General features: G+C 46.2%; 1 protein-coding gene across 1 annotated transcript in view; it reads left to right on the top strand.

The window, feature by feature from the left end:
• LOC109882740 (pleckstrin homology domain-containing family G member 4B-like) overlaps nt 1–15,303 on the top strand; it is a 91,388-nt gene that overhangs the window by 20,500 nt on the left and 55,585 nt on the right. The window contains 2 exon segments of the mRNA XM_031811860.1: nt 2,714–4,115; nt 14,976–15,179. Coding sequence (XP_031667720.1) covers nt 2,714–4,115; nt 14,976–15,179 — 1,606 coding nt within the window.

Genomic DNA, 15,303 nt, shown 5'->3' with positions numbered 1-15,303 from the left:
TTTGGGTCTAGAGTGTCACCCCCTTTGAAGAGGGGGATGACTGCGACAGCTTTCCAATCTTTGGGAATCTCAGACAATACGAAAGAGAAGTTGAACAAGCTAGTAATAGGGGTTGCAACAATTTCGGCAGAAAGAGAGGGTCCAGATTGTCTAGCCCAGCTGATTTGTAAGGGTCCAGATTTTGCAGCTCTTTCAGAACATCCGCTATCTGGATTTGGGTGAAGAAGGTGGGGGCTTGGGCGGGTTGCTGTGGAGGGTGCCGGGCAGTTGACCGGGGTAGGGGTAGCCAGGTGGAAAGCATGGCCAGCCGTAGAGAAATGCTTCTTGAAATTCTCAATTATAGTGGATTTATCGGTGGTGACAGTGTGTCCTAGCCTCAGAGCAGTCGGCAGCTGGGAGGAGGTTCTCTTATTCTCCATGGACTTTACAGTGTCCCAGAACTTTTTGGAGTTTGTGCTACAGGATGCAAATTTCTGTTTGAAAAAGCTAGCCTTAGCTTTCCTAACTGCCTGTGTATATTTGTTCCTAACTTCCCTGAAAAGTTGCATATCACGGGGGCTATTCGATGCTAATGCAGAACGCCACAGGATGTTTTTGTGCTGGACAAGGGCAGACAGGTCTGGAGTGAACCAAGGACTATATCTGTTCCTGGTTCTAAATTTTTTGAACGGAATGTTTATTTAAGATGGTGAGGAAGTTACTTTTAAAGAATGACCAGGCATCCTCTACTGACAGGATGAGGTCAATGTCATTCCAGGATACCCCGACCAGGTCAATTAGAAAGGCCTGCTCTCAGAAGTGTTTTAGGGAGCGTTTGACAGTGATGAGGAGTGGTCATTTGATTGCAGACCCATTATGGATGCAGGCAATGAGGCAGTGATCGCTGAGATCTTGATTGAAAACAGCAGAGGTGTATTTGGAGGGCGAGTTAGTTAGGATGAGGGTGCCCGTGTTTACGGATTTGGGGTTGTACCTGGTAGGTTCATTGATAATTTGTGTGAGATTGAGGGCATCAAGCTTAGATTGTAGGATGGCCGGGGTGTTAAGCATGTCCCAGTTTAGGTCACCTAGTAGCATGAGCTCAGAAGATAGATGGGTGGCAATCAATTCACATATGGTGTTGAGGGCACAGCTGGGGGCAGAGGGTGGTCTATAGCAAGCGGCAATGGTGAGAGACTTGTTTCTGGAAAGGTGATTTTTTTGAAGTAGAAGCTTGAATTGTTTGGGTACAGACCTGGATAGTAAGACATAATATCTTTGCAGTAGATGCAACACCGCCCCCTTTGACAGTTCTATCTTGGCGGAAAATGTTATAGTTAGGGATGGAGATTTCAGGGCTTTTGGTGGTTTTCCTAAGCCAGGATTCAGACACGGCTAAGACATCCGGGTTGGCAGAGTGTGCTAAAGCAGTGAGTAAAACAATCTTAGGGAGTAGGCTTCTAATGTTAACATGCATGAAACCAAGGCTATTACGGTTACAGAAGTCAACAAATGAGAGCACCTGGGGAGTGGGAATGGAGCTAGGCACTGCAGGATCTGGATTAACCTCTACATCACCAGAGGAACAGAGGAGAAGTAGGATAAGGGTTTGGCTAAAGGCTAAACGAACTCGCTGTCTAGCACGTTCCGAACAGAGAGTAAAAGGGGCAGGTTTCTGGGCACGATAGCATAGATTCAATGCATAGTGTACAGTCAAGGGTAAGGTAGGATGTGAGTACCTTGGAGGTAAACCTAGGCATTGAGTAATGATGAGAGAGATATAGTCTCTAGAGACGTTTAAACCAGGTGATGTCATTGCATATGTAGGAGGTAGAACAACATGGTTGGTTAAGGCATATTGAGCAGGACTAGAGGCTCTATAGTGAAATAAGACAGTAATCACTAACCAGGACAGTAATGGATGAGGCATATTGATATTAGAGAGAGGCATGCGTAGCCAAGTGATCATGTGGGTCCAGTGAGTGGTTGGGCTGGCTGGAGACACGGTGATTCAGACAGTTAGCAGTCCATCTCTCTATACCTGGTGCAGCCCTGTGGTTTCACCCTGCTCCAGTCTCTCTAATCTGTTGTCCATCTCTCTATACCTGGTGCAGCCCTGTGGTTTCACCCTGCTCCAGTCTCTCTAATCTGTTGTCCATCTCTCTATACCTGGTGCAGCCCTGTGGTTTCACCCTGCTCCAGTCTCTCTAATCTGTTGTCCATCTCTCTATACCTGGTGCAGCCCTGTGGTTTCACCCTGCTCCAGTCTCTCTAATCTGTTGTCCATCTCTATATACCTGGTGCAGCACTGTGGTTTCACCCTGCTCCAGTCTCTCTAATCTGTTGTCCATCTCTCTATACCTGGTGCAGCCCTGTGGTTTCACACTGCTCCAGATAATCTACAGATGTAGGGTCATCATTTGATCACTCTTTCGTTGCTGATAATTTTCCTGATTTACCTAAATTTGCTGAAAAACCCACACTAACACATGGTTTTATTAACAGTATTGCATTTTAAATGTAACCTACTTTTGGCCAGCTAATAGCCTAACCAACGATCAAGCAACATTATGGGCTAAACTTTCAAATCCTGTTGCTTCAGGATTCTTTTGCTGTGACAAATTAAGAGCTTACATCTGTAAAGTGTATGTACGTGTATATCAGAGGAGTTGGATACAGCAGAAGACACATTTCAGTCTGGTATGGGTTAATAAAGTATTGTCTTCTTCTACAGGTGCGTTTCCACGGCCGGCTGTTCTATCATGAGGGTTGGCCCTTCTGCATCAACGAGAAGGTGGTCTTACAGCTCGCCCCGCTCCATAAGGTCCGTCTGAAGCAGGGAGACTTCTACCTACAGGTGGTTCCTCTGGGCCGCAAGGCTGCCAAGCTGGTCATAAAATGTCTGTCGGCCAGTGGCCAGGCCATCGCAGAGATCCCCATCCCGGAGAGCATGTACGGCAGCGTCTTCACCGCTGACTTCCTGCAGAATGTGACGCGCGAGCGCAACCTCCATCCGCTGCAGAACTGGTTGCTCACCACCGGCACCGTCGTGTTCCGGACGCCGTGGAAGAACGTGGTGAATCCTCTGTTCGTCAGCAGCACGGCAGACACCATCATGCAGACGCGGGGCGACAGCACGGGCTTCCGTGGCCAGCTCAGCGCCTGCAGTACCAGTGGATCCACAGGGACCCTGGACTCCCACCGCAGCTCCCACGAATCACTACACTCCCAGGGGGCAGACTCTACCTTCTCAGAGCCTGCTATCCTGAGCAGGCGGGTACATGTAATGGACCCCAGCAGCACTAGTTGCAGGTCCCAACAGGATCCCAACCCGGGACTTCACCGGATGGAGAACCACAACCAGAACCACAGCCTGAGAGCAGCTCCTGACTCTCACTCCTGCAGCCCACAGACAGACAGGCTGGCTGGGGAGGGTGGTGGTGGTCCGGGGGAGGGCCAGTGGGAGGGGGAGGAGGGCCAGGGTGGGACCAGAGAGAGGACCAGGACCCTGTCGTTCAGCACCGACCTCAGTAACCCCAACCCGCGCCGGCCCCGCCACGCCAGGGACTCTGTGTCCTTCGAGACCCGGAGACTGTTCCGGAAGTCCTACATGGAAGCCCTGCAGAACCCCATGAACCTGGGCTCTAGCTCTGAGTCCATCCTGGAGGAAGGACCAGAGCACAGTCCTGCATGCCCAGGTCTCAGCCCACTCAGCCCCAGAGAAGATGCCTCATCTCCAACTTCGACCCCTGGTACCAGCCCCTCCACCCCCACCACCCAGAGAGAGCAGGGGCTCCGTGGGCTCAGGCTAGGGGGGACCAGGGCATGGCTGGGTGGAGACCCCGACTCCCCCCGACTCTCTCCCAGCATGCCTCTCCTGTACCTCCAGAGGGGTCTGAGGAACGCTGGGGCCCTGGAGACCCGGGCTGAGAGGCGCTCCAAGTCTCTGGAGAGGACTAACAAGGCAGCCCAGGTCAAAGGGCACCGGGCGCGCTCCTCCTCCGGGGGCTCGGCCAGCAGTGGAGTCTTCTCACCAAAGAAGCTGATGAACGGATATGCCCTGCGCTTTGGACGGCTGGACCTGGAGGCTGCCTTCTCCAGCTCAGACAGGAGGAGCAGTGTTAGAGAGGAGACAGGTAGAAAAACCTGATTAGTATAACATGTGACTGATTAGAATAACAGGTGACTGATTAGTATAACATGTGACTGATTAGAATAACAGGTGGCTGAATAGAATAACAGGTGACTGATTAGAATAACATGTGACTGATTAGAATAACAGGTGGCTGAATAGAATAACATGTGACTGATTAGAATAACATGTGACTGATTAGAATAACATGTGACTGATTAGAATAACAGGTGGCTGATTAGAATAGCAATGAACTGATTAGAATAACATGTGACTGATTAGAATAACAGGTGGCTGATTAGAATAGCAATGAACTGATTAGAATAACATGTGACTGATTAGAATAACAGGTGGCTGATTAGAATAGCATGTAACTGATTAGAATAACATGTGACTGATTAGAATAACAGGTGGCTGAATAGAATAACAGGTGACTGATTAGAATAGCAATGAACTGATTAGAATAACATGTGACTGATTAGAATAACAGGTGGCTGATTAGAATAGCATGTAACTGATTAGAATAACATGTGACTGATTAGAATAACAGGTGGCTGAATAGAATAACAGGTGACTGATTAGAATAGCAATGAACTGATTAGAATAACATGTGACTGATTAGAATAACAGGTGGCTGATTAGAATAGCATGTAACTGATTAGAATAACATGTGACTGATTAGTATAACATGTGACTGATTAGAATAACATGTGACTGATTAGAATAACATGTAACTGATTAGAATAACATGTGACTGATTAGAATAACATGTGACTGATTAGAATAGCATGTAACTGATTAGAATAACGTGACTGATTAGAATAACATGTGACTGATTAGAATAGCATGTAACTGATTAGAATAACATGTGACTGATTAGAATAACAGGTGACTGATTAGAATAACAGGTGACTGATTAGAATAGCATGTAACTGATTAGAATAACAGGTGACTGATTAGAATAGCATGTAACTGATTAGAATAACATGTGACTGATTAGAATAACAGGTGACTGATTAGAATAGCATGTAACTGATTAGAATAACAGGTGACTGATTAGAATAACAGGTGACTGATTAGAATAGCATGTAACTGATTAGAATAGCATGTAACTGATTAGAATAACATGTAACTGATTAGAATACCATGTGACTGATTAGAATAACATGTGACTGATTATTATAACATGTGACTGATTAGTATAACATGTGACTGATTAGTATAATAGTATAACAGGTGACTGATTAGAATAGCATGTAACTGATTAGAATAGCATGTAACTGATTAGAATAACATGTAACTGATTAGAATAACATGTGCCTGATTAGTATAACATGTGACTGATTAGTATAACATGAGACTGATTAGAATAACATGTGACTGATTAGAATAGCATGTAACTGATTAGAATAACATGTGACTGATTAGTATAACATGTGACTGATTAGTACAACATGTGACTGATTAGATAATAGTATACCATGTGACTGATTAGTATAACATGTGACTTATTAGTATAACATGAGACTGATTAGAATAACATGTGACTGATTAGTATAACATGTGACTGATTAGTATAACATGTGACTGATTAGTATAACATGTGACTAATTAGTATAACATGTGACTGATTAGTATAACATGACTGATTAGAATAACATGTAGGGTTTGTCCCACATGGCACCAAAAAGTCTCATAGGTCCGCATGGACTGAAAATTATTATTATAGAGTCTTTGTCAAGGGTATTGTTTTAAACACTGTAGGAGTCAGGTATATAATGATCCCACTTGGGCTGTATAGACCAAGGTTATGGGTTTGACTCCAGGAGTCAGGTATATAATGATCCCACTTGGGCTGTATAGACCAAGGTTATGGGTTTGACTCCAGGAGTCAGGTATATAATGATCCCACTCGGGCTGTATAGACCAAGGTTATGGGTTTGACTCCAGGAGTCAGATATATAGTGATCCCACTCGGGCTGTATAGACCAAGGTTATGGGTTTGACTCCAGGAGTCCGGTATATAATGATCCCACTCGGGCTGTATAGACCAAGGTTATGGGTTTGACTCCAGGAGTCCGGTATATAATGATCCCACTCGGGCTGTATGGACCAAGGTTATGGGTTTGACTCCAGGAGTCCGGTATATAATGATCCCACTCGGGCTGTATAGACCAAGGTTATGGGTTTGACTCCAGGAGTCCGGTATATAATGATCCCACTCGGGCTGTATAGACCAAGGTTATGGGTTTGACTCCAGGAGTCCGGTACAAGTATTCAGACCCCTTGACTTTTTCCACATTTACAGCTTTAATGTAAAATGTCCTTGTCAATCTCCACACAAGGCCCCACAACGACAAAGCAAAAACACGTATTTAGAACATTTCACAAATGTATTTCTAAATTAAAAGTATTCAGACCCTTTACTCAGTACTTTGTTGAAGCACCTTTGGCAGCGATAACAGCCTCGAGTCTTCTTGGGTATGACGCTACAAGCTTGGCACACCTGTATTTGGGGAGTTTCTCGCATTCTTCTCTGCATGTGCAAAACATTCTTTCTAAAAACCTGTGTTTGCTTTGTCATTATGGGGTATTGTATGTAGATTGATGTGGAAAAAGTCAAGGGGCCTGAATACTTTCCGAAGGCATCTATATGTAGTGATCCCACATGGGCTGCATAGACCAAGGTTATGGGTTTGACTCCTGGAGTCTGGTATGTAGAGATCCACATGGGCTGCATAGACCAAGGTTATGGGTTTGACTCCTGGAGTCTGGTATGTAGTGATCCACATGGGCTGTATAGACCAAGGTTATGGGTTTGACTCCTGGAGTCTGGTATGTAGTGATCCACATGGGCTGCATAGACCAAGGTTATGGGTTTGACTCCTGGAGTCTGGTATGTAGTGATCCCACATGGGCTGCATAGACCAAGGTTATGGGTTTGACTCCTGGAGTCTGGTATGTAGTGATCCACATGGGCTGCATAGACCAAGGTTATGGGTTTGACTCCTGGAGTCTGGTATGTAGTGATCCCACATGGGCTGCATGGACCAAGGTTATGGGTTTGACTCCTGGAGTCTGGTATGTAGTGATCCCACATGGGCTGCATAGACCAAGGTTATGGGTTTGACTCCTGGAGTCTGGTATGTAGTGATCCACATGGGCTGCATAGACCAAGGTTATGGGTTTGACTCCTGGAGTCTGGTATGTAGTGATCCACATGGGCTGCATAGACCCAGGTTATGGGTTTGACTCCTGGAGTCTGGTATGTAGTGATCCACATGGGCTGCATAGACCAAGGTTATGGGTTTGACTCCTGGAGTCTGGTATGTAGTGATCCACATGGGCTGCATAGACCAAGGTTATGGGTTTGACTCCTGGAGTCTGGTATGTAGTGATCCACATGGGCTGCATAGACCAAGGTTATGGGTTTGACTCCTGGAGTCTGGTATGTAGTGATCCCACATGGGCTGCATAGACCAAGGTTATGGGTTTGACTCCTGGAGTCTGGTATGTAGTGATCCCACATGGGCTGCATAGACCAAGGTTATGGGTTTGACTCCTGGAGTCTGGTATGTAGTGATCCACATGGGCTGCATAGACCAAGGTTATGGGTTTGACTCCTGGAGTCTGGTATGTAGTGATCCACATGGGCTGCATAGACCAAGGTTATGGGTTTGACTCCTGGAGTCTGGTATGTAGTGATCCACATGGGCTGTATAGACCAAGGTTATGGGTTTGACTCCTGGAGTCTGGTATGTAGTGATCCACATGGGCTGCATAGACCAAGGTTATGGGTTTGACTCCTGGAGTCTGGTATGTAGTGATCCACATGGGCTGCATAGACCAAGGTTATGGGTTTGACTCCTGGAGTCTGGTATGTAGTGATCCACATGGGCTGCATAGACCAAGGTTATGGGTTTGACTCCTGGAGTCTGGTATGTAGTGATCCACATGGGCTGCATAGACCAAGGTTATGGGTTTAGCTCCTGGAGTCTGGTATGTAGTGATCCACATTTTATTTTACCTTTATTTAACTAGGCAAGTCAGTTAAGAACAAATTCTTATTTACAATGGCAGCGTACCCCGGCCAAACCTGGACGACGCTGGGACAGTTGTGCGCCGTCCTATGGGACTCCCAATCACAGCTGGATGTGATACGGCCTGGATTCAAACCAGGGACTGTAGTGATGCCTGCTTGGACTAAGATGCTGCATAGACCAAGGTTATGGGCTTGACTTCTGCTTGGGTATATGTATTGATTGAAATAGGAGTGAGGTCAGGTGTACTGATAGCTCAGTTGGTTGGAGCTACACCTTTGTCAAAGGTAAAAGTCCATTCAGTGGGCAAAACTGGTTGACATGAAATTATCATATCAACCATATTTGCCTTTGAAAAGACATATTTTCAACCAGTTTTTCCTTTGAAAACACATCATTTCTACCAGTTTGCATGTTGGTTTTAGAATGTAACATCAACAAAGGCAGTAAAAGTCTAAACCAGACAGCTACGTTTTGTGAGAGTGCGTTGGTGATTAGATTTCTCAACTCAAGCGTTGTCTTCAGTTTGGACAAACACTTTACCTGGCATTGGGTCCAATAGAGATTGAATCATAACACCGGCTTCTCTCTCACTGTATCAAATGATGTGGCCTCCGGGCTTGAAAACACAGTTTGTTTCCAGACAGGTTTAATGTTGTGGTTTCAGTGAGTAATTATGACCTGCAGTAATAGGGATCTGACATGAGGGTTACAGGCCTGTGTTTGTGTGGACTCACTGTTGATATGAGGAGACAGCTTGTAGTTCTCATGTGCTGATTTTTGGGTAGTGGTGGGGGAGGGGGTTGTGAGTAGATGCACTTTCATATGTTATTAGACAGGTATGGCCCATCCCTGGAACAGCTCAGACGTGGTGTTGGACACACACACACACACACACACACACACACACACACACACACACACACACACACACACACACACACACACACACACCAGAAGAGTTGGTTTGTGAAAGTGTTTTATGAAGCACTGCCTCTTCCAGGTATTGAAATGTGGAAAGTGTGTGAGTTGATTTATTTTATTTAACTAGGTAAGTCAGTTAAGAATACATTCTTATTTTCAATGACGGCCTAGGAACAGTGGGTTAACTGCCTGTGCAGGGGCAGAACGACAGATTTGTACCTTGTCAGCTCGGGGGTTTGAACTTGCAACCTTCCGGTTACTCGTCCAACGCTCTAACCACTAGGCTACCCTGCCGGGATACTTTGGGATGTTGGCAACGAGGCCCTTTATCTACTTCCCCAGAGGCAGATGAACTGGTGGATACCATTTGTCATTTTCTATGTTCAGTTCCAATGAAGTTTGAGGTCGTTTTGTGAGCCAATGCTAACTAGCATTAGCGCAATGGCTGGAAGTCTATGTGTATCTGCTAACACTAGTTAACGCAACTACCTCTAACTTCTTCATTGCCAAAATCCGGAAGAGTTCCTTAAACCCTGTGAAATGACAGACTCAGCAGTTCAGTTGATTTAACCCCGTGAAATAACACAGACTCAGCAGTTCCGCCCAGGGATGGTAGGTTTTCCCTGATTGGTAAAAGATAAGACCATGACCATGTGCCCTGAAAAGGAAAATCTCTTGGTCCTATAGATTATAAATACGGCCCAATGAAACATATCATTCCAGAACCCATAACTGTATTTAGTACAACTACCCCACAATGTCAGTATCTCCCTCAACAATGATGGATTTCTGCCTGCCAGGACCTCTTGGCAGAGCAATACAACAGTACCAAGCTGAAGCCCATTTTTACACACTGAAAACATAGAGCCACTGAAAACCTAGAGCCACTGAAAACCCAGCTGCACTGAAAACATAGAGCCACTGAAAACATAGAGCCACTGAAAACCTAGTGCCGCTGAAAACCTAGTGCCGCTGAAAACCTAGAGCCACTGAAAACCTAGTGCCGCTGAAAACATAGAGCCACTGAAAACCTAGAGCCACTGAAAACCTAGTGCCGCTGAAAACATAGAGCCACTGAAAACCTAGAGCCACTGAAAACCTAGTGCCGCTGAAAACATAGAGCCACTGAAAACCTAGAGCCACTGAAAACCTAGTGCCACTGAAAACATACAGCCACTGAAAACCTAGTGCCGCTGAAAACCTAGAGCCACTGAAAACCTAGCGCCGTTGAAAACCTAGAGCCCTTTGAGACCTTGGTGGACAGGAAACCTCAGAGGATCCTGTAACCAACCAGACGTAGGAGGGAAACACACACACACACAGTGGCGCTAGGTTCACACACACACACACAGACACACACACACACACACACAGTGGCGCTAGGTTCACACACACACACACACACAGACACACACACACACACAGTGGCGCTAGGTTCACACACAGTGGCGTTCGGTTCACACACACAGTGGCCGCTAGGTTCACACACACAGTGAGATGACCTTCCAGTGAATGTGGGACTGGGCTGTGCTCGACTCTGGTCCCAGACATATGAGTTGCCTCCTGTACAATAGCATTCATTGTGCCCCCCTCCTCCACTGGGCCTGAATGCAGGGGAAAACCCCTTAACCTGTCCTCATGTAAGGTCCATTCACCTGAGTAACATGAGAACCAGTGAACCAACTGACTTTTTTCAGGACTTTATTCTGAAAACAAAACCCTCCCTCACTTTGAGAAGGGATGGAATTACGCCCATCCACCATGTGAGATGGTAATGGCTGTGGTGACCATTGCTTCATTTTGTATTTATAGATTTATAATTTCACCTTTATTTAACCAGGTAGGCTAGTTGAGAACAAGTTCTCATTTACAACTGCAACCTGGCCAAGATAAAGCAAAGCAGTGCGACAGAAACAACAACACAGAGTTACACATGGAATAAACAAACATACAGTCAATACAAGCATACAGTCAATACAAGCATACAGTCAATACAAGCGTACAGTCAATACAAGCATACAGTCAATACAAGCATACAGTCAATACAAGCGTACAGTCAATACAAACGTACAGTCATTCATGTCCCCTTTGTGATTTCAATGCTGTGTACACTCAGTGTATATGTAGGGAATAGGGTACCATTTGGGATGCATCCTATATTTGCTAGTCCAGACCGTTTCGTTCTCCGACAGACAGAAATGTGTGGTTGAAAAATGTGTGGCCAGGTCCTGGCTGCATTGATGGCTTAGAAGGCTGTGAAACGCCGTATACAACCCAGGCTTACACTGGGTACAATGCAGGAGAGGCTTTGCTCTACATTTATAACTTCCTGACAAAACAAAGCAATGTAGGAAGTTTGCTGCAAACAGAATTACTGGCCGCACAGCCACAGCCAGTCACACAGGAAGTACTACATTTAGTGCCTGAGGACAAAAGGGGGCTAGGCTGGGAAGGGAGAGGCTAAGCTGGGAGGGGCTATGATGGGAGGGGAGGGAACAGGCTGGGAGGGGAGGAGAGAGGCTAGGCTGGGAGGAGATAGGCCCAGAGGGGAAGGGCTCAGCTCAGAGGGGAGGGAACAGGCTGGGAGGGGAGGAGATAGGCCCAGAGGGGAAGGGCTCAGCTCAGAGGGGAGGGAACAGGCTGGGAGGGGAGGAGAGAGGCTAGGCTGGGAGGATATAGGCCCAGAGGGGAAGGGCTCAGCTCAGAGGGGAGGGGCTAGGCTCAGAGGGGAGGGGCAGGGAGATGCTTGGAGGAACTGGGAGGGGATGGCTATGCTGGGAAGGGAGAGGCTGGGAGGAGATAGGCTCGGAGGGGATGGGCTAGGCTCGGAGGGGAGGGGCAAGGAGATGCTTGGAGGGACTGGGAGGGGGGGCTATGCTGGGAAGGGAGAGGCTGGGAGGAGATAGGCTCGGAGGGGAGGGGCTCGGCTCAGAGGAGAGGGGCTAGGCTCGGAGGGGATGGGCTAGGACAACACAAGGGGGCCAGTTAGAGATGGTTGTAAACACACTACTCCGCGTCTCATACATGGTTCAGAGACACCCCATCTATACATTCTCTGTCTTCACACATTGACAACTTTGAAGACGTGTGAACAATGGCATTTATGGTCATGTTTTTATGTCCGGGCGTGGCCATATCCTTTGTTGCTTTACTTTCTACCAGGTATTAGATGACCCTGTGGAGGCTGCTGAGGGGAGGACGGCTCATAATAATGTCTGTAATGGAGTGTAATGGAGTGTAATGGCTGGAATGGAGTGTAATGGCTGGAATGGAGTGTAATGTCTGGAATGGAGTGTAATGGAGTGTAATGTCTGGAATGGAGTGTAACGTCTGGAATGGAGTGTAATGTCTGGAATGGAGTGTAATGGCTGGAATGGAGTGTAATGGAGTGTAATGGATGGAATGGAGTGTAATGACTGGAATGGAGTGTAATGGAGTGTAGTGGGTGGAATGGAGTGTAATGGAGTGTAATGTCTGGAATGGAGTGTAATGTCTGGAATGGAGTGTAATGGAGTGTAGTGGCTGGAATGGAGTGTAATGGAGTGTAATGGAGTGTAATGTCTGGAATGGAGTGTAATGGAGTGTAGTGGCTGGAATGGAGTGTAATGCAGTGTAATGTCTGGAATGGAGTGTAATGTCTGGAATGGAGTGTAATGGAGTGTAATGGCTGGAATGGAGTGTAATGGCTGTAATGGAGTGTAATGGAGTGTAATGGAGTGTAATGTCTGGAATGGAGTGTAATGTCTGGAATGGAGTGTAATGGAGTGTAATGGCTGGAATGGAGTGTAATGCAGTGTAATGTCTGGAATGGAGTGTAATGGAGTGGAATGGAGTGGAATGGAGTGGAATGGAGTGTAATGTCTGGAATGGAGTGTAATGGAGTGTAATGGAGGGTAATGGAGTGTAATGTCTGGAATGGAGGGTAATGGAGTGTAATGGCTGGAATGGAGGGTAATGGAGTGTAATGGCTGGAATGGAGGGTAATGGAGTGTAATGGCTGGAATTGGGTGAACACATTCTGTGTTTGATGCCATTCAATTCACTCCATTATTATGAGCCGTCCTCCCCTCAGCAGCCTCCTCTGCCTGAGTGGTAGACGACCATCTTGAAGAGGACTATTCACAATTGAAACCATGAAAACATTTTAAATACAATATGAACCCAGATCTGGGCTGTATATGCTGAGTGTGAGAGCTGCCAGCCTCGTACCCAGCCCCAGCCAGAGGGATAGGAGAAAGGGAGAACATGTGTAAGCTATAACAGTGGTTGGTACCAGTCGGGAACGTCAGGAGCTACATTCCTGTTAGTGGGGCGTTGGGAGTCTGTCTGTGATCCAGAGTTTTATTTTATAGTAGCTGACAGACCTGGGTTCAAATACCATTTGAAATAATTTCACGTATTTTAGCTGGGCTTGAATGAGTTTGCCTAGTGCAAGGGAACCAGTAGAATAGTCCCCGCCCATCTGGCACTCCAGGCAGACTAAAGCAAATGCTACAAGTATTTGAAAGATTTCAGTTAGTATTTGAACCCAGGCCTGGTATCAGTGAGTCAGACGGAACACCTGGTCTCTGCAGTGACTCAGTCTGGAAGAGCAGTCCCTGATTATACATCCCCCTTCTCTATTTTGCTTTCTCTCTCTCCCTCTCTCCCTCTCTTCCTCTCTCTCTCCCTCTCTCTCCTCTCTCCTCTCTTCTCTCTCTCTTCCTCTCTCTCTCCCTCTCTCTCTCCCTCTCTCTCTCTCTCTCCCTCTCTCTCTCTCTCTGTCGCTTTCTCTCTCTCTCTCTCTCTCTCTCTCTCTCTCTCTCTCTCTCTCTCTCTCTCTCTCTCTCTCCCTCTCTCTCTCTCTCTCTCTCTCTCTCTCTCTCTCTCTCTCTCCCTCTCTCTCTCTCTCTCTCTCTCTCTCTCTCTCTCTCTACCTCTCTCCCTCTCTCTCTCTCTCTGTCGCTTTCTCTCTCTCTCTCTCTCTCTCTCTCTCTCCCTCTCTCTCTCTCTCCCTCTCTCCCTCTCTCTCTCTCTCTCTCTCTCTCTCTCTCCCTCTCTCTCCTCCTTCTCTCTCTTGGTCCCTCCCTTCCTTCCCTCATTCCCTTCCTTCTCTCCCTCTATCTATCTACCCCTTGTAGGTGTTTTTATCTTTTTCTGGTTTGATTCCTAATTAAAGTAGGTTGAATGATGTTTATAGTGGTTTTAGGTTTATGATGTAAGAGATGTACACATTGAGGTGAAATGATGACCTCTTTCTGTGGTCATTTTGTTGAACAATAAATAGAGTGATTATAATGAATCGGTATTCAGACCGGGGTTTTCATTCCACAGTTTGAACAATAGACACTAACATCAGCACAGGTGCTGAACTTATACCATTTTTAACAACAGCATACTGTCTGAAATGATACCATTTCTAACAACAGCATACTGTCTGAAATGATACCATTTTTAACAACAGCATACTGTCTGAAATTATACCATTTTTAACAACAGCATACTGTCTGAAATTATACCATTTTTAACAGCAGCATACTGTCTGAAATGATTTTAACAGTAGCGTACTGTCTGAAATGATTTTAACAGCAGCATACTGTCTGAAATGATTTTAACAGTAGCATACTGTCTGAAATGATACCATTTTTAACAGCAGCATACTGTCTGAAATTATACCATTTTTAACAGCAGCATACTGTCTGAAATGATTTTAACAGTAGCGTACTGTCTGAAATGATTTTAACAGTAGCATACTGTCTGAAATGATACCATTTTTAACAGCAGCATACTGTCTGAAATGATTTTAACAGTAGCGTACTGTCTGAAATGATTTTAACAGCAGCATACTGTCTGAAATTATAACATTTTTAACAGCAGCATACTGTCTGAAATTATACAATTTTTGTCTTGGTTCTCTTTAGTGATCCATGAAGGTGGCACCAGCACTAACCCCAGGCGGCACAGTCAAGATGGAGCACAGTCACACCATCACCCCCCCAAACCTTCTAATGAAGTCCTCATCCAGCTGGCCCCAGCCCCAGGGTCACCCCCTAACTGTCACCTCCCCAACCTGGTGTCAGAGGTCAACCCAGAACTACTGGCCTCTGGGGCCATCATCTTACCTGGTAGGTGACACACACACACACACACACACACACACACACGCACACACACACACACACTGGCCTCTGGGGCCATCATCTTACCTGGTAGGTGACACACACTTACCTGGTAAGTGACACACACACA

Source organism: Oncorhynchus kisutch, unplaced genomic scaffold (genome assembly GCF_002021735.2).
Source record: "Oncorhynchus kisutch isolate 150728-3 unplaced genomic scaffold, Okis_V2 Okis02a-Okis13b_hom, whole genome shotgun sequence".
Classification (NCBI taxonomy): domain Eukaryota; kingdom Metazoa; phylum Chordata; class Actinopteri; order Salmoniformes; family Salmonidae; genus Oncorhynchus; species Oncorhynchus kisutch.
The sequence above is the reverse complement of the archived record's forward strand: the minus strand, read 5'-3'. Positions and strand labels throughout refer to the sequence as shown.